At 40.3% G+C, this 22,672-nt stretch overlaps 1 protein-coding gene across 6 annotated transcripts; it reads right to left on the bottom strand.

Moving 5' to 3' along the window:
- Nucleotides 1–4,710: 4,710 nt before the first annotated feature.
- LOC120555610 (zinc finger protein 821) lies at nt 4,711–22,668 on the bottom strand. Of its 6 annotated transcripts, none has more exons than XM_039794448.1 (6): nt 22,523–22,668; nt 13,460–13,591; nt 13,200–13,318; nt 11,815–11,913; nt 7,621–7,787; nt 4,711–5,671 (listed from the first exon to the last, which is right to left on the bottom strand). In XM_039794448.1, exons 1-6 carry the CDS (start codon nt 22,524–22,526, stop codon nt 4,723–4,725), a joined length of 1,470 nt encoding a protein of 489 aa, XP_039650382.1. In that variant the 5' UTR covers nt 22,527–22,668; the 3' UTR covers nt 4,711–4,722. The 6 variants fall into 6 exon arrangements, with proteins under 6 accessions (XP_039650382.1, XP_039650381.1, XP_039650380.1 ...); XM_039794447.1 differs by lacking the exon at nt 22,523–22,668 and adding an exon at nt 18,885–19,360 and having other exon boundaries at nt 13,200–13,315; XM_039794446.1 differs by lacking the exon at nt 22,523–22,668 and adding an exon at nt 18,885–19,359 and having other exon boundaries at nt 11,815–11,910.
- Between the last annotated feature and the right edge of the window lie 4 nt (nt 22,669–22,672).

Here is a 22,672-nt window from a genome sequence, read left to right as displayed (position 1 = left end):
AAAAAGTTTTAAAGAAGTCTGTATTTTCAGATTTGATATTGTACTTTTTCGGCACAAGGTGACTGCTTTTTATGTGACGTGCAACTATCAAAAAACCACAAAAACAGCATCTTTTTTTTTTTTTTTTAAATGCCTAAATCTGCAAAATATATGCAATGATGTAAATGTAACATTCAATCCTCAAGTATAATCCGGGTGTATGAACTTTGTATAGTGAGTTTTAATATCTTATGGCCGTACCAATATGTATTGATCTTTATCAGAAGCCTTACAGTTGTTGACCGAAAGTGCTCCCTTAGATTACCCTACACCTACCTGACTTTAACAAAGCATTAATATCTCTATTTTGTTGCATTTTTATTTGTACCGTTTTTGAATAAAATAGATTTGTACTGTATATTTGTACCTCTCTGTGAACTACTTAGGGCGGTTTTTGTTTTGCTGTTTTAATTCTATGTACTTTAAGGACACAAAGATATTGTATTTTTATTGTTACAGCTAACTTGGAGACTTTGCATTTATCATGTTTGTTAAGTAAACACAATATAATATATATATATATACAAATATAAATATAAACTATTATCCAACTTGTGTGACGTGTTTCTTTAGTTGAATTGATGTATATATTTGTTTTCTTCTCTTTTGTGGCATTTAGAGAGTAAGTGGTGGAAGAAGTATTGAGATCTTTTACTAAAGTGAAAGTAACAATACCTCAGAGTAAAAGTACACCTTTACAATTGAAGTCCTGTCTTCATAAGTAGAAGTTAATATATCAGCAACATGCAGCAGAATCAACCCATAATTGGTTTATTATCACTGACGCATTACTAAAAAACAACTTTATGACCTATTTAACTACTGTTTGGTAGTTTATGTAATGTATTACTTACTTTACAAGTTAATCATAGGTTTTAAATGTCAAATCTTGATTTTTACAGTAATAAGTACAGCTGGCAAATGCAGTAAATCTATGGAAGCCAATGATAGACATAATTTGAGTCTTAAGAGCAACTGAATATGATGTGAAGTATATAGCAATGAAATATGAATCATCGATATTAAGTGATGGGATTTCAAAAACTTTTTGGCTGGAGCCCTTGAAACTGTCTACAAGTTATTTCTCTTAAGATAATTATACTATGATATATACATTCAATGGCATTTAAATTTCAACAATACTGTATTTGGTAGTGACTTAATTTCACAATAAGGTATTCAGTCATGTTTCAAACTTGTATTGCTATTATGTGCTACCCTAAACCCTGCAATATTTCTGTATTTTAAATGTAGAGTAGAAGTAAAAAGCTGAAATACCTCATTACAAGTACAAAGGATAACACACCACACTGCCTGTGCGTACCTCCAACAAACAGGCCATAATTCTTCTTAAATATTTTATGTTAAAACTCCAACTACCTTTTATTTCATTTTAAGAGATCTGTCACTGTTAAAGAAAGGCATGTGACACACACGTGTTATTTGTGTGTATAAAACAAAGGAGGAGGGATGTGAAACTAGACACTACCATTATAGTAAAGTCAACGTTTATTTCCACATTCTTTACCAGGTTTCAGCATGGTCTGTACATCTGTTAATCCTGTAACAGAGGATGGCATCCCCAAAGTGCCGTCCCGTCAGAATGCATTGATATCGCAGCAAGCGTGAATGTTCTCATTAGCCATTAAGCTCATTCATTTGGCCTTGTTCAGAGAGATTTGTTTTGTAAACATGGACATTGAGAGAAAATCCTGATAGAATTAATATAGAAAGGCCAACTTTTTTTTAACCATTTTTTTCATTTGATAAAATTATTTAAAAAAAAAACAGGCAGGCATAAACTAACAGTAGAACACAAGCTCATATAGAACCATTCTAGGACAAGTGCAGTTTCACAACATGCAGTGCTTATCTAATCCATACTGAAAGTGCTGCTCGTTGAAGACCAGCATCACTTCAGAGTTCAGAGTACTTCCTTTGCAATAGTATGTCAGACCACAGACGCTACGGTTTTCTATCACACTGGTCCGCTGTAGGCCAAAGGGGATCACAGCAATTTCAAAGAGCAACCTCTGAGAATACCCAGTATTCATAGTCTGAGAGAAGAGAGAAATAAATGACACCTGAAGCCTCTGTTGAGAACACTGATCTGCCCTCGGTACAGTATGTCATGAATAGGATGGCAGTGAGACCCTGTTGCTTTCATGTGCTGAACTAGGAAAACACATCTCTGAAGACAAAGTGTCTCTAGAAAAGCCACACAACTGCCCAAGACTGTTGCTATCACATTATATGATAGATCTATAAATGATTATAATGGACCAGGGTGATGTCTCAAGGCTTTGAGCCCTCTCACTGAGTTAAATTGCCTGAGAAGCTAAACTCTTTACATTGAAGTCCGTTTAAATTAAAGTCGCATTCTGCATAGTTTCAGTGAAAAGTGAATTCATTTCCCTTGGAATAAATAACACATCTGTTGCATAGAGGTTTGATGCACTCCTAGAAAGCCTCCGAGGATTTCGTTTGTTAAATTTGCTGTAAAAAACAGCCAGGTAGATTGACTTTCATCTAGGAGTGACTCAAACTGAACCAGTACTTGTCCGTGTCTCTGATATTCTTTGAAGAATATTTCAGAAACTGCTTATTGACACTGTAAAATGTTTGCATCTGGAGGAGTGAAGACAAGAAAAACTGGAGGTAACCTTAAAAGCAGGAAATTAAACAAGGGATATCCAGACATGGCCTCTAATTTAAACATTACAACAATTTTATACCACTGACGGTAACAAAATAACCCAAAACATGTTCACAAGAAAAATATATTCACATCATATTGCATAAATATGTGCTGGAATGAGGTTAATGAATATAGATTAATAAAATCTCTCTCCCAGTATGGGCTGTATGTGTCATGAAATGAGCCCCAGTGCTCAGTAACGGATGGGGATAAAAAAATAAAAATAAAGACAGGTACATGAGTTTAAAATCAGTTCCTCTGTCATATGAATCAATAAATATCTTTCATTAATTCTGCTAACAATGGATTTAAATTAACCCCAATTTCAGGGTGCTGTACTCGATATTCAGAAAAGACAGTGGGCTTGCTCTCAGACCGTTCCCCCAACTCGTCAAATACTGACATTTTCTCACGACCCTCGCCGTCTGATACCGACGCGCACACACGCGCACACACGCGCGCACACACGCGCACACACACGCGCACACACACGCGCGCACACACACGCGCACACACACGCGCGCGCACACACACACACACACACACACACACACACACACACACACACACACTTCTCTGCTCAGGATGACATCACTCCACTACATCTTAACATAGAAAATAGTTGATTGCAGCTATATTATTAATGTTCTGAATATTGAGTACAGCCCCTTTAAGTGGTACAGGTCACGCATACTGCAGCTTTACAAAGCATGTGAATGCTACACAAATTGCATGCAGAGGATGCATTATCTATGTATGATCCTCTTAATAATAATAATAATAATAATAATAATAATAACACTTTCATGTCGTAATTTACTCATGAGTAAAACAAATGTGTCTTTGCAGCAGAATTCAAGTAAAGTATCATATTAGGAACTGTTTCATTGTGATCACTAAATGGAACATTTTAGCACAATATCCCTTAATGTGATGAGCCCAAAAATATAAGAGGTAACTAATGTATTGTACAGTACAATAACAGCAGCACAGACTGATCATTTTTATGAGGAAATAAGAAAAGCTCTGTAACAAAAAGTAAAATAAAAAAAAATGTATATTGGCAAAATATTTGTCTGTAACGATGTAGGGAAAAGAAATATTGGCAAAGAGAAAGTAAAGAGGTGAATGCATGAAGTTGTACAACTCAGAAGGTGAATGCTGCTCAACACTGGCCGTGTTCAATAGGACAAAACGTTCAGAGTTTATCCGTTAGGAAACATTATAATCAAAGTGGAACTGGTGGGTTTGTAAATCAGTTGCTCCTGTGAATGTTTGTGCCCTATTAAAAGTGCCTGAGTGATAAATGCAAACACAAATTGTGGGAAACCACCCGCATCCTCTGTAGCAGTGTACAGTACATGTAGAGCTTTGGAAGCTTGGAGTTGGAACGCAGTTAGCCACGAGACAAGAGTGTGCGACCATGGCGCCAGCTGAGGTAGTAGAGTTTGACTTGAATATGAACTTCCCAGGGACCCATGGTGGCAGCTTGAAGAGAGAGGTGTAGCTACCGGTAAACCCGAGTCACTGGGGTGGCGGAGTGGACCAGAAGGGAGGGGGGGGTGGGGGGGGGGCTGTGGCTACAAAGTCCCCACTCCTGTCACTGAAGGTCCATGTGCAAAAATATTTTTGTTTCCCCTCAAAGGAAGTATAACTGCTCCTACTAGAACGAACTGTTAAATCTGCTAGCACACAGACGAACAGATAAATCTCTTTACAACATGCTTTTATGTCATCATCCATACAATATGAAACATTCTCCACCCTGTTCCCAAGGTTTTCTAAACTGTAATAAATTACAAATTGAAGTAGTTTTTGCTGTATTTAACAAAGCCGTTTGTCTTTGAAGCTGTTCCACACAGAAGAAGCTGGAGGTAAAGCAGCTAGGAATGGTTCACTGTGACCATGGCAGCCTGATGGCAGAGTGCAGAGGTTAATGGTGCTGCCAGAGGCCAGTTGCTCCCTCCCCCAGTGGCCTGGCCCCTTTAGGGCAGCTTCATGAACAGACCATTATCAATGGAAGGAACAGGCATAGGGCAGGGGAACTGAAAGAGGCTCATGTCTGCTGTGAGGGCAGCCATGGCAGCAGGATCGTGCTCTATCTGTGTCCTCAGAGCAGGGTCGATCTTCTCCAGCCGTCGCTTGATCCTCTTCGCCTCCCTCTCGCGGATCAGCCTGGCCTGCCTCTTCTCTGGCGTCTCGTTGGCCCTCTTCATACGCATGGCCTCCCTGTCCCTCTGCAGCCTGCGTGCCCGCTGCTCCTCCGATTCCTGCATCCTCTGCATGCGCTTGGCCTCGCGGTCGCGCAGCCTCCTCAGTTCCCTCTCATCTTCCGTCTCACACGCCCGCTTGTTCTTCTTTGCGGTGCGCTCGCGCTCTAGACGCTGCATGCGGGCCTCCAAGGGTTCGTTCTTTCTACGCAGGGCCCATTTTCGCAGCGGCGACTGGGCCTCCACTAACTGCTGATAGGCCATGCAGCTGTTGCACACCAGCAGCACTCCGGCAGGATACACCGTCATAGGGCTCAGGATGTCAGGGATGGGAGGAAAGCCTGAGGAGGAGGAGTTAAGAGCATCGGGGATAGATGCCAATGATGGCCCTTCAGAGAGGAGGCTGTCGTGCAATGAGGGAAAGGAGGGTCCTTGGTCAGAGACTGCGCATGGTCCTGGGCCTTGACATGGTCTGGGGCCTTGACACTGGCTCAGGATGTGGCCTGGTCCCTGGCAGGTACGATGGGCCTGACGTAGATTGGGGTTGGGGTCAGGTGCTTGACAGGGGTGAGGGCCCTGACATGAACTGGGGCCTGGTCCGTGGCAGGAGCAAGTGCTGTGGCCCGGGCTGGTCATGGGGCTGCTAGAGAGGGACATGGAACAGGTGTCACTTCCATCGGGGACATCCATCATGGTTGTGTCGAGGACATCTTTAAGCTTCTCCCTAAGAAAAGACAATATTAAATAGATGGTCAAAGAAATACATCCCCTTGTTCATGTCTGGAGTCTTAATTAGCAGCATTATTCCCCTGATAGAAAATGTTCTTCTATATCAATCTGACCTCCTGATCTCCACATCCCTTTGTGTATGTGCAATTCTCTTCACTGGCCTTAGTAAGACACAATTCTAAAACTGCTTAAAAGGTGAATGTTATTGCTTATTTTAACTTTATTTTCATGTTTACATTTTTCATGTTTACATTTTCTTTGTTTAGATTTATGTTTAGCTCTCAGGACACACATCTGGGCACAACCAGTCATCTCCTGCATTCTTTGATCAATTCAAATCTTACAGGTCCACAATTAATGAAGGAGTTGCACATCGTGTCCTAGCTACAATCACCAGTCTGCATCAAAGGCTAATAATTACATCAATTTGTTGTATGACAGCTAGCATAATAATGACAGTGAAGGGTACACCGCAGACATATGTGTGACAATCGTTTTTTGCCCCCAACTGCTCCTTCCAGGCAGCCTTGCGACCGCTGCCTTCAAGGCACCGAACCCTAACCTTAACCCTAACAATAACCAGTGCCTCCCAACGGTGCCTTCCAGGCAGCGCTGCCTGGAAGGCACCGTTGGGGGCAAAAAACACTGATAAACGTGGCAATTAACACTTCCAGTTGCCTTGTATTTGCCACTAGCCAACAGCTTGTAGCTTCTAACCACAACCCTTTCCGTATGGTCACATGTACTTAGACAACAGTTAATGCTGACTTCATCTATCAAGGTCCTATGATTGACATGATCTGAAACAATTTAGTCCAGTGGGGGAGAAGGTGACTCATTTGATCTTACTCATTTCCTCAGCTATGTTGTTTCAGAGATAAGCAGGACACTGTGTGAGAGGAGTTTAGCACACTCTTAACGTTTCAAGCGAAGGTGACAGGATAACACTTTTGGAACAATACATCTGTATGCCAGGTGCTTTAAAAGTTACTTTATTCACAGTTAATTAGGGTTAAGTTTATCACACACAACTAAGATGCAGCTTTTGTACATCTGTGCTCAGTTCATACATACTTACTGTATGCTGTTTTACTAATAGAACCACCTGACTAACTATTATAACTCGTGATTTTTTTCTTCTTTTCCCTACTTTTACATAACGGCTTCTCACTATATTTGTCCTTCTACTATGTGTCCTGACCTTGCCAGTGCTTGCAGTGTTTATATCTGAAACGCAATGGTAGTTGCTAAGCAACATGCACGTTTATTTCCATTAAATCTGTCATTGCAGTACTAATTTTATTCATCGCTCATGTTCTGCATTATCTCATACTTTGAGAACCACTGCTCCATAGTGTTCCAGTGTGCTGTATTAAAGACATATTTTCACAATTCATTTTTCAGAATGTACTTTTCATAGATTTGACAACCTTGTTAGATGTACAAATAGAAAACCAGTCAATCTAAATATGTCTTTTGACATTATTTTTTAATTCATTCACTGCACTATTTACAATTGTTTCTCCTGCTGAAACAGTGATGTCTGCTGCCTTTGTCATATGCTGATAAAGGGATCTGTTGAAGGGTTACTGAACCCTTAGATCTTGTTTGAAATGTTTAAAGATTAATTTAAAAAAAACAGCAGCAGCAAAATAGTAAAAGACTGTGAGGTAAACAATGTATTTTATATTATTAATTTATTATGATTTATTTGTCTCATCTACTTGAAAAATGTGGAAGCAAGTCACTTAACATTTTTTGACATAATTATACTGCTTAATTATAGATATGTTATTCTTTTGAAGTAAAACAGAGAAACTTTTGGGTTACAATAACACATCTACATCTATAACATTGCATCCAAAATATATGTATACTTATTCCTTTAAAAGATGAAAGCAATATGCATTAAAGACCCGAGACAAGAGCTACAGTAGAGCGAACCTGTTAAAGTTGGTGGTGTCTGTGAAGCGTGCGCCACAGACAGCGCAGTTGGAGAGGCGGTCCTCAGAGTGGATGAGAAGATGCCGTCCAAGCGAGCCAGGCGAACTCAGGGCTCGCCCACACACTGGGCACACATAGCTCTTGCTATTGCTCATCATAGTCGTGTGCTGTTAAAGACAAAAAGTAAAACAGGTTTAGAACAAGAAACTGGATAAAAAGGACACTTCTTTTTTTATTTATTTTTTCCATTCTTTTTTGGGCATTTTAGGCCTTCATTTGATAGGACAGCTGAAGACATGAAAGGGGGGGGAGAGAAAGAGGGGGAACGACATGCAGCAAAGGGCCACAGGTCGGAGTCGAACCCAGGCCCGCTGTGTCGAGGAGTAAACCTCTATATATGGGCGCCCGCTCTACCAACTGAGCTATCTGGGCACCCAAAAAGGACACATTTAAAGGAACACGCCGACTTATTGGGAATTTAGCTTATTCACCGTAACCCCCAGAGTTAGACAAGTCGATACATACCCTTCTCATCTCCGTGCGTGCTGTAGAGCTGTCTGACGGTTCCAGCGGCATCAGCCCATCACAGAACAGGCAGGAGAATGGTTCCAGTAATCCTACTGCTCCGAATAAGTGACAAAACAACGCCAACATGTTCCTATTTACATGTTGTGATTTTTTAGAGTCACACGCTGTGACTCTACAAATCACAACATGTAAACAGGAACATCTTGGCGTTATTTTGTTACTTTTGTCACAATTCGGAGCAGTAGGCTAGTTGGAACCAGTTACCTGCAGGATCTGTGCTGGGCTAAGCTAATGCTGGAGCCGTCAGACAGCGTTACAGCACGCACGGAGATGAGAAGGGTATGTATCGACTTGTCTTACTCTGGGGGTTACGGTGAATAAGCTAAATTCCCAATAAGTCGGCGTGTTCCTTTAAAGTACACAACAAACATTTAAAATATATATCAATGAACTCATATCATCATACATCATACTCAGCTGACGATTTTCAATTATTCAAAATAATCAAATATTGAAAAATGTTTGGTTATTTGTACTAGTACAGTGCCCGTTCAAAATGTGCCTGTTTGGAACGGGCCGATTGCTTGGCCTGTGGTATTGCTGCTTGTAGCATTCTACAGAACCAAATACTACCCCAAAATTACTTAAAATAACTCCAAGTTAGGATACCCTAATTTAAACAGTTTAGACATGAATGTGTAATCTTTAATCAGGTATATGCTGATGGGGAGGTTGGCTGTAAGCTAAATCACATTTCCTCTAGCCACAGCTGCCACTGTAGTACTGTTTAGTTGTTCTGTCTGCTGGAAATACAAGCCCATCATGTTTTGTTATTTTTAATGTGGCCTCTCCTCGCGTGGAATCGAACCCTCATCTAACGCGCCACGAGGAAGAGGGAAAAAAAAGCTGCATTACCATTTTCAGCCACAGCAAGGAGCCAATGGGCAGGTGGCGCTCTTTCAACATTTAGGCTGCTGACGAGGAAGACAGTAAAGCCCTTATGTTTAGAAAAAGTGTTTACCTGTGTGAATTAATCCACTTTAGAGGGACAGATGAATGGGGGATTTGATGGGGTTTGTCATCAAATCTTTTCAATAAGGTTTCTTGAACTACTCCTAAAAGGAATTTTACTTTATTATCAGGAGCAATATATTTTAAAGTGCTCATATTATGCTTTTTGGCTTTCCCCCTTTCCTTTATTGTGTTATATATCTTTTTGTGCACGTTATAGGTTTACAAAGTGAAAAAGCCCCCCCAAAGGGACTTACCATCTTCCAGAGAAAACACTGTTCACAAACTGCTCCAAACAGCTCCTCTATTGTAGTCCAGCCTTTACTTCCGTGACGAACGTGCGTCACTTTGTAACACACGTTATAATGCTAGCGTGGCATGTCCTCATACTCTGCAACTGACTAGCTAGCAGTACTGCGCATGTGCGACTCCCAACAAAGATAGTACAGAAGTGAGATGCCTCACTCTGTAGCTAAAACAGAGAGCTCAACACACAGGGTGAAAAGAGGAGCTGCAGCAAATATATGGTGTTTTCTGAAAATTAAACCACATAAACCTATTCTGGTACAACCTCTAAAATACAATTATGAACCTGAAAATTCTGAAAAAAATAATCTCCTGGAATGTAATAACATAGCCTTCTACTGACTTAAAGTGTACTTCTACATCAGAAGAATACATTGTAGCCTACTACTACATTTACCTAACAGAGAATGAATTTAATCAGAAAATATTACAATTGAAATATGGAGTAAAAAGTTTTTGTTCAACTACACTTTTAGTGTTGTCTTTTTCGTCAACGATATTGCATGTTGATATTGCCACAGTCAGCCTTTAATGACGCCGGTGCTGTCCTGTCTCATCACCATAATCGTTAAAGAATTTACACTTCAGCAGAGGTGTTCGTTTCCAAACATTGCCAGACATATCTGCACACTGCTGGGGGGGAAACTCCGAGATTAAGTTATGTTCTGCCTCTGTTTAGAAGTAGTGAATGTAAAACTCACAGCAACTTAATATGATATAGTATGGCTTTTGTTTGATATTTAGTGTTGGCAAATGGCTTTTTATTGAGTTTCCTCTTAGCGAAATGCTCTGAGTGAATTTAAGCTGGGCTTTTATTGTGAAGGGTAGACACCGCCTGTTTTTCAACCTTCTTCAACACAACAGTTGCAATGTTCCTGTCAGCTACCTGCTCGTGCTCCAGGAAGTGAAGAAAAGTTTGCTTGGTAGCCTGTATCCAGCAATCATGTAACATTGGAAGCAGCAAAAAGTGACCGGTGAGTCAATGCCGGTGAACCCCCCACCCCCACCCCCACCGCTGTACAGAGCACGTCAACGGCCACGCAGCATGCTGTTGACACGCTGTGTCAGTAGGTTTTATGTTATTTATTTTTTTAACGTACACTTTTTCCTCAACCTTTATTGGTCAGCCGTTTAGTTTTATTCACAGTTTTTAATATCCAATACTGTCCACATTACTCCAAATTCCAACCCCCCGATCATTGGGTACCCAGGAAACCAAGTGTGATGTAGATGGGATGAATGGTTCATGAGATATTTCAAAGGCAGAACACACACACACACACACACACACACACACACACACACACACACACACACACACACACACACACACACACACACACACACACACACACACACACACACACACACACACACACACACACACAATCTAATTTAATGATGGCTAAAAAATAAAAATCATAATTGATGGTGTGGACGTAATGCACAGTACTGTACATGCTATAAGCATGTCAAGTTAGTTAATAATAATAGTTTAGAAAAAGCAGGTGGCGTTCACAATATGCTTTCTTATTTAATGCTCTAAATAGAATATGTATGCCATACAACAAAATGTTTTGAAAATAAAGTCTATAAGTACAAATAAAAAAAAATACATGACATTTCACATATTTACAAATAATTTGAGCAGCAAATGTGGTCCTCAGTGCCGAGAACTAGTCTAAGAATGAATTACTACTGTAACAGTGGCAATTGACACTGTTGTGCTATTGCCACTGTCCATACGTTCCACACCAGTTAACAGGCAGACACTGTTGTAATTGCTCAACATTACAGTAACAGAATGCACACTCATCTTTCAACAACTTTAAGTGTAAGGAGCACAAACTGCCTGACATTTGCAAAAAAAAAAAAAACATGTACAGTGTTGATTGTGCAAATGCTGAAGTATAAATCAGCTCCTGAATGTGAAGTGAGGCCTCACAGCCATTGGTGAACACATACAATGAGAGTGAAAGTGTGGATTACTGTAATATGATAGATACAGAACCTGGGAGAAGAGGTGAACCTGCAACTGCAAAATTCTTAAGAGCCATCAGCAAATATATAATAATCGTCAAGATATGTGGCACTGAATTTTTTTTTTTTTAAATGTAAGACTCCTATGCAGTTACATGATAAAGTAAGCACTAGATCATACAATTTAACACCTTCTCCCTCTTAACCAGCATTTCACTAAAGTACTGATGATGAAAGCTACTTAGGGGCTTTAAAGGTGATGACCCACCTCTAGCTTATTGGAAACCGACTACAATAAAAGGATCTAAAGCTGCTTTGTTTTCATGGTTCTGGTCTAGATTAGGACAGGCAAGACAATGTTGTTATCACCTGGTAGACATGGGAGATGAGCTTCTCAGGGCTGCTGAAATCCAGCGTGCAGAGAGGACAAACAAAGTTGATGCTGTGGTCTGCCCCTTCCTCGCTCTCCTGAGGAAACCAAGCACCATTAAAATCCCTTTCAGAAGCAAAACTAGTGCTGTATGCAAAGCAAGACATAGCAATGTGCTTGGATTTCATGTCCATTTTGACAACAATTCTAAAAGTAAACATAGACAAACATATCTATTTATTTAGAAGATTTCATGTAAAGAATAACGCTTGACACTGTAACTATATATTTTTTATTTCTTGCTGGGCCTTTGTGGAGTCACTACTCACTTCACATTTCCAGCTGGAACATTTCTGCAAGTGGTATCTGGTGATGTGTTGAGTGTGAGACTCATTAACAGTGACATGATGCTGTGTGCTGTCACAGATGTGACTCACACACAAGCTGAAATACAGAATATTTTCAAACAGAATGTCCTGGCACAAAACATATTGGCTGATACCAGGGGTGTTCTGTTGAAGTCCATTCAATTTAAGTGCTTGCCTTTTTTTTCTTAATTGCATAGGGGTATATATTTTGGTTAACATCCCACAGAAGTGCTCAGTGATTACACGACATTCTAAGATATTTTTGCTGCAAAGTGAAAATCACTTTTATCTACCAATTTTACTGATTTGACATAAATCTCAAGATAGTGAAATCTTCAATATAGATTTTTAAGAAGTTTAACGAATACAAATTTGAATCAATACAAACAAAAAAGGTGACCATATAAATGTTAGATATATACTGTATGTGCACTGCAATACAACTAGTTATGAAAAGAAAACACTGTGAACATGTCAGATATAACATATATCAGTACTACCTGTTGAACCCTCACAGTAATTCAGTCTAAATGATCTGCTATTTCTCGTATGTGCAACTCATTAACTGTGAATTCACAGTAAGTACAATAACTGAGGTTAAACATGTTAAAACTGCAGCATATATTGTACTACAGTGGCATAGGTTCCTATACAGAGTGGACATCTACATCCAAATTAATATTCACGTCAACTGCTGTTTCACCCACAACTGGTGGATGAGAGTTGAAGAAAAAAAAAAAAACTCTGGCTATTACGTTTATCATTTTTACTGCCCACACAAGTCTCGCCACATGTGATGTACCACATATCTCAAAATGAAACTGGGCACCTACACAATGACGCAGGGCAGATCCATGTCAATAATTCATGTCTTGTTTGTTTGTTCATGCCCGACCGCCAACTTCACAGTACAGTGGCCTATATTGTAACATATAGGCAGTACTTCAACTTATTAAAGATGAGGCAAAATATCGACAAAGAAATAAACAATACCAAAAGGTGGCACAATCTCTCACCTCTTTGACTCCCGCTCCTTGTAGGCGGCACTGCGTTCTCTTGGTGCTCATGTGGTCGTCGGCGGAGGCGTTGGAGGACGAGTCCTCACCGTGGTTGTTAAGGTCACTATCACTGTCTTCTATGGAGGCAAACACAGCCCTATCAATACAGACAGACAACAGAACACAGAGCAGGGCTTACTCTCACTAACACCCCTCAGTCCGAGGACGTCCCACAGAGCCCATCCCGTCCTCCCCTGTCCAGTCCCTCCATCCTGTACCTGAGATGCTATCCTGCTCTTGTACTTCCTGGGAGTTGTTGCTGCAGCATTCACTGTCTTCGGTGAATTCGTCCCTGCCATCCATGTTAATAGTGTGCTGAAGTCCTGTAATGCCTGAAGTGTGGAAAGGCCCTGGAGATAGAAAGACAGTAGCAGTCAATATGAGTGTTTGCAGTGAGCACAACGACCTGCTCTGACTGGAGTGGGTGGGTAATATGATGATATACAGTGTAAATTTGCCTAACATCAAAGATTTTGTCATTATTTGGTATCTATCATTTAACATCTCTGTGTATATTAGACCAATTATGGCAATGCTAGCTGGATTTACCTAAAACAGACATTCCTATCTGTTTTATCCATTAACAATCCATTTGATTTTCCAGAAAATATATTAAGTCTATATGGCACCCTTATTAAATTACTCAAATCATATGATGACGATATAGTAGAGTTCTATGGTTCAAATCCTTTGTATCATTGTTTAAGAAAAGAAGTGAAGTTTGCAAATAATCCAGGATTTTTATGTTTGCAGTTGCATAAAAAGGTGTGGGGCACAATTTCCTTCATACCATGAACCATTCAGGAAGAAGATAAGTGTGTCTACAGACAGACAGACAGACAGACAGACAGACAGACAGCAATATGGCCTTGCACCATTGTGGCAGGACCTCCCGTTGAGGAATTGATTTTTACAAATGACATGTTTTTTTTGTTTTTGTTTTAAATATGTTGATTCATAATTTGTAACAGGTCAATCAATTAAGTCTGTTTTAATACAGAAGCCACCTTTTACCAATATATTGTATCCAGCATATGAGTGCTTTATCTCCATAGCAACATAGAACCAGCATCTACTGTCAAAGCATACCACAAGAAGGTATGAATATTTCAACACGGTGCATTAGTTTATAGCTTAGAGTTCTGTTTTATCCACACACATAAAATATGTGAAAAAAAGTTAAACCTACTATCAGAACAGCAGTCCACGAAAAAAAGAAAACAGTCCCAGATAGTAAATTATTTATATAATTCTACATTTGGCTGTTCGAATTTGGCTGGGCTCCACTCTAGACGTGGACCACAAGAACACCTTTGCCGGTTAGGCTGCACATTCAGACAATAAATAGTAGCTTTCCCTGCTTTTATTTGAACCATCTGACACTGAAACATAATGAATGCTAAGCCAGCAAGGCAAACGTACACACACACACACACACACACACACACACAAACTTAATTTGCATCCCAACCCCCACTTTTTCACACACTTATACACTCACAGATACATGCTAGCTCTGTTCGACAGCCATGCTGCAGTCCCACGGGGGATACAGCCTGCACTCTTTTCCTCTAGCTAACTGCCTTGCTACTCAGTGTGTTTCTCTCTCTCTCAGTACCACCCACACGCTGAACAGCCTGGCTCGCCCTCTGTCCTCCCGGCTTGTATGTAGCTCTGACTACTTCCATTTCTATACCATCAGCTCTGAGGGGGAGGATAAAGCTTCATACCATGACAGCCAATATGTGGCTCATTTAACTCCTTGTGATGCCACTCTTTGTTTTATGGCTTGGTTGCAGGATTCTGCAAAATCCCTTCACTTTTCTTATTATCACCACACTTGTGCCTGCAAACCTGTATTTAACTGCCAACACTGCTTCACTGGAGACAGTTTTGTTGAAAGCTTCTCTTGCATTCACACACAAGAACATCCCACTTCAGATCACTAAAATGAATGATAGCTTAAAATCCAATTTTCTTCCATTGTGTGCTCTCTCTTCATTAACACAGATCAGAGATGGGAGAGAGATCCTGACTTCAGTTACCTGAGACTGACAGAAGTAATTACAGCCCTTGTCACAATCCTGAGGTATTGCACACGCGCGCGCGCGTCGCACACACACGCACACGCACACACACACACACACACACACACACACACACACACACACACACACACACACACACACACACACACCTCTCTCTCTCACTCTCTCTCTGAGTGTCTGAGGTTTGTCATTCTACTGTTTAGCTACTATCAAGAAGTTAGTATGTGAACGCAGTTTGGGCACTTTTCCCATAGAAATCAAAGCATTCATTAACACTGGTAGAGTGGGTCGGAGTATTGAACTATGAACTACTACAACAAGCTGGCTTCACGGCACATAGCCAATGATTGATGTGTGAGAGATACCCATCCCCCTACTTCTAGGGCTCTGTCTGTACATCTGTCTCTCCTAGCTCCCTCCCTCCCCCATCCTCCCTCCCTCAGTCTCTGCCACTGTGATGTTATCTCTGAGTCTGTGTGTCTGTAGGCAGGAGGTGACGCAGTGTCTGACTGAATCCAGACAAAGAGACAAACTCATCAGCCAACAGACACATAGAAGAGGGAGAGGGGGGGGGGGCAGTGGGGGGTAGCACGCAAAACAAAACAGACAAAAGACAGAATGCCAAAACTCTACTCAAACACCAAGCAATGGGGGTCCTGTTGAATTCAAAGCCCCCTCCTTCTCAGCCATCGTCCCCTCAAAAACACACACACACACACACACACACACACACACACACACACACACACACACACACACACACACACACACACACACACACACACACACGAGAACGAGGATGGTGGGCCAAACATCTGATCAATACTCATTCTGGTTAACTGGTGAACTAATATTGCAAAGAAGAAGGTGATGACCTATTTGTTCTCTTTTTGGAAGACTTTCTCTGGTTAATTTGGCACCTGAAATTAACCTGCTCCTCATTGATAATTTCAACAGATAATCAAGAAACATTTGTGCTGAGCTAATTTGGGAGAACATTCGGAGAAAACATCTTAATTATAGCTCTTTCAAAACCAAGTTCCGATGCCTGACAGAAACAGAAGTAAGCACGTTTCATATTAGATGAAATGTAAGTCCAATTAACAAAACTTTTAGCTTCTGTACTAGCAAATATGTACACTTACTCAAATATTTAAAAAGTTCTGAAATAACCTGCAAAATATTTATTATAGCCAACTCTCCAAGAAATAGTTTTTCTGATTTTTTACAGTAACACCTCCAACTCTAGATCACTTTTATATAATGCTGTTCTTCTTGCTGTTGTTGTGCATTAAACTCAAGGAGGAACACAAAGCTAGACAGACCGCACTTTTGTGTTGTCTGGAATTCCCTGTGTGTGTGTGTGTGTGTGTGTGTGTGTGTGTGTGTGTGTGTGTGTGTGTGTGTGTGTGTGTGTGTGTGTGTGTGTGTGTGTGTGTGTGTGTGCGTGCCTGCCTGCCTGCCTGTCTGTCAGACTGTCTCCCTGCCTGTCTGGTCGGTCAGTCTGTCTGTCTGGTCTGACCCTCTCAGGAGGGACAGCTCTGCGTTTGGAATTCATACCTCACAAGAAAAGACAAGTAAAACAATCAAGGCACCGCAGAGGAAAGTCAAGGTACAAAACACAGTGCCTGAACTCACACTCCAGTGACACTGCGGGAGGTATGGCTTGTCAAGTCTAAAAAATGTCTTGGCATTTGTCCCAGCATGAAGTGCACCAACGCATGCCAACATTACATTGTCTCAGGCCCACCTGAGGGTTTTTAGCTCCCACTAGCCTGGACTCTTGTAGAAGTGTTACAGAGCAACAAATGAGCTCATTAGTTCGCAGGGATTATTGCAGTCTCAAGTGCAAGATGCATTTCAACAGCAGTTTAAACAAACTATGTTTAGAAAGGCGGGCTGCAGCATGCATAACTTCAGCAGATTACAGTGGGCAATCCCCTTCTGTGGACTGAAGCGTGTTTAAGGAGGTCAACATGCTGTCCACCACAAAGGAGATCCTGGGGGGGAAGAAGGCCAAAAGCCAAATCACAGAGAAGGACATCAATAGTAAATTTACACCATGGGTCTCCCCAGTATTCCTTAGTTTCAATAAAGTTAATTTTGTATTTTGTATACCAATATTTCATTAGAATATGAAATCAAAATGGGATGCTAAAATTCACAATAGTGTAGTGCCATTGATGATACATAGGAAAGCCACGCAAAAGGATGCTTGAGGACAATGTTCCACTCAAAAAACTCTCAATATGAGAAAATGTGTATGAATAGACTTATTTTAGCAAGTAATACTTTAGTTATCTCATGCTAAAAAAAAAAAAAAGGGAGAAAAAGAGACAACAGAAACATTCAACAACAAGGGTCAGATGCACATATTTTGAAGAACTGAGGCTTTACTTTGTTTTTGCCGATTATGTGCTCTGTGGGGCTGACTGGATAATTATCAAAATAGTTGCGCATTTCTTTTCTGTCAATCCACTAATCGATTCATTAACTGAATGTTTCAACTCTTCTGCTCTATACCGTTTTCTTGTTATTATATTTTACTGGAACCGATGGGTCAGTGCAAACGGTGGCATGCACAGTGTGTAAAAGAAAGGCTTGTCCCCTTTGAGCACCGTTTAACAATATGTTACGGTTGTGAAGAGACTCTCGGTCTGATTCCTTCTTAACACCTGAGGTGTTTCTGCTAAATTAATCTACAGAAATGACACTTTAAAACATAACCCATAAGCCACAAACATGGTTAGCCAAATGCCCTGTCATATAGGCTCACTACAGGAAGATACTATCGCAAGGCTTCTTGTGAATCAGTCTAAACCACACAAATAGTGATATAAATTACTGGTCAACCCAACATGCAACTAAAAGTTTGCACACATCAATTTCAAAGGAAAGACATACATACATACATATGTCGCACGACCGTGCACTACGTTTTGGCACAAGATCGAGGTGATGAGGAACATTGCACATTATCAATAAAATAATTTCAGTGTGTAAAAAGGACAGCTACTTTTAAGTAACTATTGAATATTTACCAGAGATGTGCTCATTTGCATGTTTGTTGCACTTACTTCATTCAGTCTCTTTTGTTTTCGTACATGTAACTATGTCAATACAACTACTTAAGGGGCCATTGTGTGTGTGTGTGTGTGGGGGGGGGGGGATCATCAATCAGCCAATAAAGTCTTATGCTGTATCCTCATACAAACTACAAACTGAAATGAAAGTGAGATATCTATTACCACTCTGACAGGAAAACAGTTTTTTTATTAAAACTCAAACCTAAACCTAAAAAAAATTCTACAATATTGAAATGTCAGCTGCTGATACAATACTCTGGATATATAATATAGTATGTGATGGTATGTCATGACAAAATCCTGTCTTTGGTTCAACACATCTACATGAATCTATTACAAGCTACAGCGGGCACCAAGGAAAGCAACCGACACGCCGTTAATGCAGGTCGCTACAGAAACAACAATAATTCAACACACTCCTGTCAAACAGACAAAGTATCCACGTATAATGGACGTGACAAGGATAAATACTGCGTGAAATAGCATAAGACGATACCTGGAATACCTACAGTTAACTTTGAAGGGGTTGGTCTGTTTTCGCCTGGACATATTATTGCCCACTCCCGGTAAAAACCTGGACTATCCTCCAAACCCCGCACGGTTACCCTGAGAGCAGACCAGGTGTTTTCCGCACTGAGGGCACAGATGGTGAACGAAAGAATAATAATTAAAAAAATGTGATCAAATCGTCTACTCGATCAGTAGAGTCGGGACCATAAAAAAAAAAATAAAAAAAAAACACGGATACATAAAAGAGTCACATTCTTGCAGCGGTTAATAAAAAAAACATTCTCCAGTCGATCCGGGGGTGTAAAATGATGTCCAAGCCCGACCAGAGAGACACCGAGCGGCCCCGAGCTGCTCCGATCCCGAGCCGCTGGCATCCGTGCACTCACTGCAGCGACGCACGAGCTCAGCTGATCTCTCTAACGTAAAAGCCAAAGCAGCGAAGCTACACCGAACAGGATTGTGGTTAGGCAGGGCCGTTGGGGAGTTCTGTTCTGTCTATGGTTGATGCTAAACATACCATGGTGCGTTCAAGTCGTGTGGGAGTAAAAGCGACGGTGTAAAAAAATTAATAAAATAAAATAAATAAATAAATCACATTTCCACATCCTACAGTAGGCCTACCTTTTTTTTTTTTTTTTTTTTTAAGAGATAAGGCAAATCTAAAAGCGGTATAAATTCTAAATATATCTAAATGTTGCTTTGCCATACTTCCATATGTAAGATATTTGTGAGAGGAACAACATTTGATGTTAATTCATTTTTTGTCCAAAATAATCAGAATAAATTAATGCCAATTAAGATGTCTGTTTTGGTATATTTTCAAATATATTACATTAAGTAGAAGCAGATGGGTAACTAATAGTAAGTGGATAATAGTAAGTGCACTGTTTTGTTAAACTACATTTTTCAAGGTGGTTGAAAGTGCTAAAACCTAAAACCAGTGCTTAACACAAATACTTTTGATAATGATCTCTTAACTTATCTTGGTCTATTCATTTATTGTGACCAAGTTAAGAGCAGGGCATTTTACACTCGTCAGTGCTCTCTGGTGGACAAACCGCGCAATGGTGACACTTTTTCTAAATGACCACAATCACAACTATTGTCATTTCTGTCGTTGAATTTTTTTGTCACTTATCGGCTACAGCGCTATGGAGATAGGTCTGGCATTGCAAGACAACTTATCGGCCAAAACCTAGACAGATACTGTCTGATTTACTGTATCTGCGATAAGCTAATATCAGCAGATAAAATGAGGGCTCTAGTGTAAATGAATGTGATTCTCAGTAGAAATGATCTGGTATGTGTCTCGCTAAGCAAGGGTTGATTTTTAAGTGTCAATTCTCCCAAATTACAAAAAACATGTCTTCAATTCAATGAAAACTTTTGATAGCATAGATTAGCCACAGTAACCAGATCATTGTTTCACCTTGCTGGTGAACATTTTAAGTGATTTCTTTTTAATGTTCAAAGCAACAAAAATCTCTGATATCTCAAAACCTGGCCACATTAATCCAACACCATCAGCATGGGTATACTGTATACCACAACAGATAACGGATAAAATATGATATGTAATTTGGTCGAACCAACCCTTTAAACAATGTTCCAGATTTGACACAGCAAAGGCACAGGGCAAAGTTGCGTATTCCTGCTGTGTGATACAGGCCTCTACAGTGGATGAATGGGGATAGGAGTGTTGTTTGTCCACCCAGATGATAAGCCTCTGGGCTGGCAGGTCAAAAATATGAAAAGGTGACTTGATGGGTGTGCACTTGTATAAACACTGGCAAAGTGTTGATTCATTCACTCTGAAGTCTACAGTAAGACTGACAGTTCTGCATACAATTCATAAAATGTCTTGAGGCTAGACAAAAGGAATGGCCACATTAAATTAATTAATTCATTTGTTAAGTTAAGTAGCACTGTGATGAACTAGTGACCTAATCAAGGTGCCTATCTTCCACCTGGTGTCTGCTGGGATAGCTCCCTGCCCTACTTGAGCCTGAATAGGAATAAGTATTATCAATGTATGAATTCATTTCTACAACGTCTTCAAGTAGCAAATCACAGAAACCGAGGCCCCAACCCCAAGTTTCTGAATATTTATCTGAAATCTAAGATTAATGACATCTAACATTTTTCACTGCAAACCATACATTTAACACGTCCGACAATCCTTATTTCATAGCAATACTTTGTGCTGTAATTGGGTAAATAGGCTTTAAAAATCACTTTTTACTAGAGAAGCTTCGAGAATTCTAAAAACTAAAAGTTTGTATCTTCAAGCAAATTGGAAAAAGGCAGATCAAATGACTAGAAATGTCATTTGATTAACACACAAATGTTTTTTTTATGAGATGTGAAAACTATTGGAAGTATAGGCCTATATTAAGCTTATTTCCACCTATGATTCCCCATTCAGCATATTCTCTGTTTACTCAGACAGTTTTATAACAATTGAACACAGGCTGTGAACACATGGACAACAGGCTCAACCCGCTTCACATGATATTACAATCACTGCAATTAATCTCATAAATAAATAGGATCATAAAAATGACCTTCTAAATCATTTTTAACCAGTACTTTTGGTCACACCCATTTGATTGTTTCTGTTGTTACTTTATCAGTGATGACAGCTAACTGGTATGCTACTTCAATTTGACTTGGGGGTGGCAGTATCTCAGTCCGTACAGGGACTTGGCTTGGGAACTGGAGAGTCGCCGGTTCAAGTGACTCCCCGTGCGGACCAAGTACGGAGTGTGGACTGGTAGCTGGAGAGGTGCCAGTTCACCTCCTGGGCACCTCCAATGTGCCCTTGAGCAAGGCATGAACCCCCAACTGCTTGGGCAGTTAATGGGCAGCCCCCTCACTCTGACATGACATCTCTCCATTAGTGCATGTTTAGGTCCTGGGTGTGTAATAACTAGCAACAGAGTGTAAAAAAAAATGTAATTTCACAATTTTAATCACTTAATGTTAATCTTGTGTTTGATCACAATGAACTCAAACTGTCCCAACTTGACCTTATTTTACTCTATAATCTGTTTAAATACGATCTGTATCAATGAAAACGACCCTTAAGACCAAACCTCAGGCCAGACATTATAATGTTTATTAAACTATTAATCAATTAATAAAGCCCTTTCTGATTGTGATTCTGATCAAGCCCAACCTATCTACATAATCATTTCTTGGATAGCACAGTAACAACACTAGGTGGCACTCCAAACCACTGAACTGCTAATGTCACAACATTTCATGTAGTCGTCATCACTGACTGCCACGAGTAAACGGACCGCAGCACGACATTGACGGGGTAAAAAGGTATTCTTCCGCAGGGTTAAGAGAAAATATGCCATCTCAAAAAAATAATCTCGTCGTGTCATGAAATTTAGGGCGTTTGTATACCAAGTGAGATATGCCATAATGATCAAACTGTAATCTACGTTACACAAAATTACTTGGAGTCAGTCAGTTTATGAGATCAATGAGATAACGTTAGCTAGCTGGCTTAAGATAACAAGCCGAACCCCTTTATAGTCAATGCGATAACGATGGACGAGAAGAAGCTTACAAGCTAGACAGCAACCATACATCTCTCATCATCATGAAGACATAATTTAACGATTACCCATGGTGTCCAGTGAGCACTGGCATAGCAGGTGGGAGTCTCTGGCAGAGGCACAGACTGTGAAGAAGTCCTCTACTAGAAGCTAGAAGCTAACGTTACTGAACGGTGATGATAAACTTCGACTCTGTGCGCCGCCGGGAGCCAGTCCGC

Source organism: Perca fluviatilis, chromosome 3, assembly GCF_010015445.1.
Source record: "Perca fluviatilis chromosome 3, GENO_Pfluv_1.0, whole genome shotgun sequence".
Classification (NCBI taxonomy): domain Eukaryota; kingdom Metazoa; phylum Chordata; class Actinopteri; order Perciformes; family Percidae; genus Perca; species Perca fluviatilis.
Note: the sequence above shows the minus strand (reverse complement) of the source record. Positions and strands in the feature narration are given on the sequence as shown.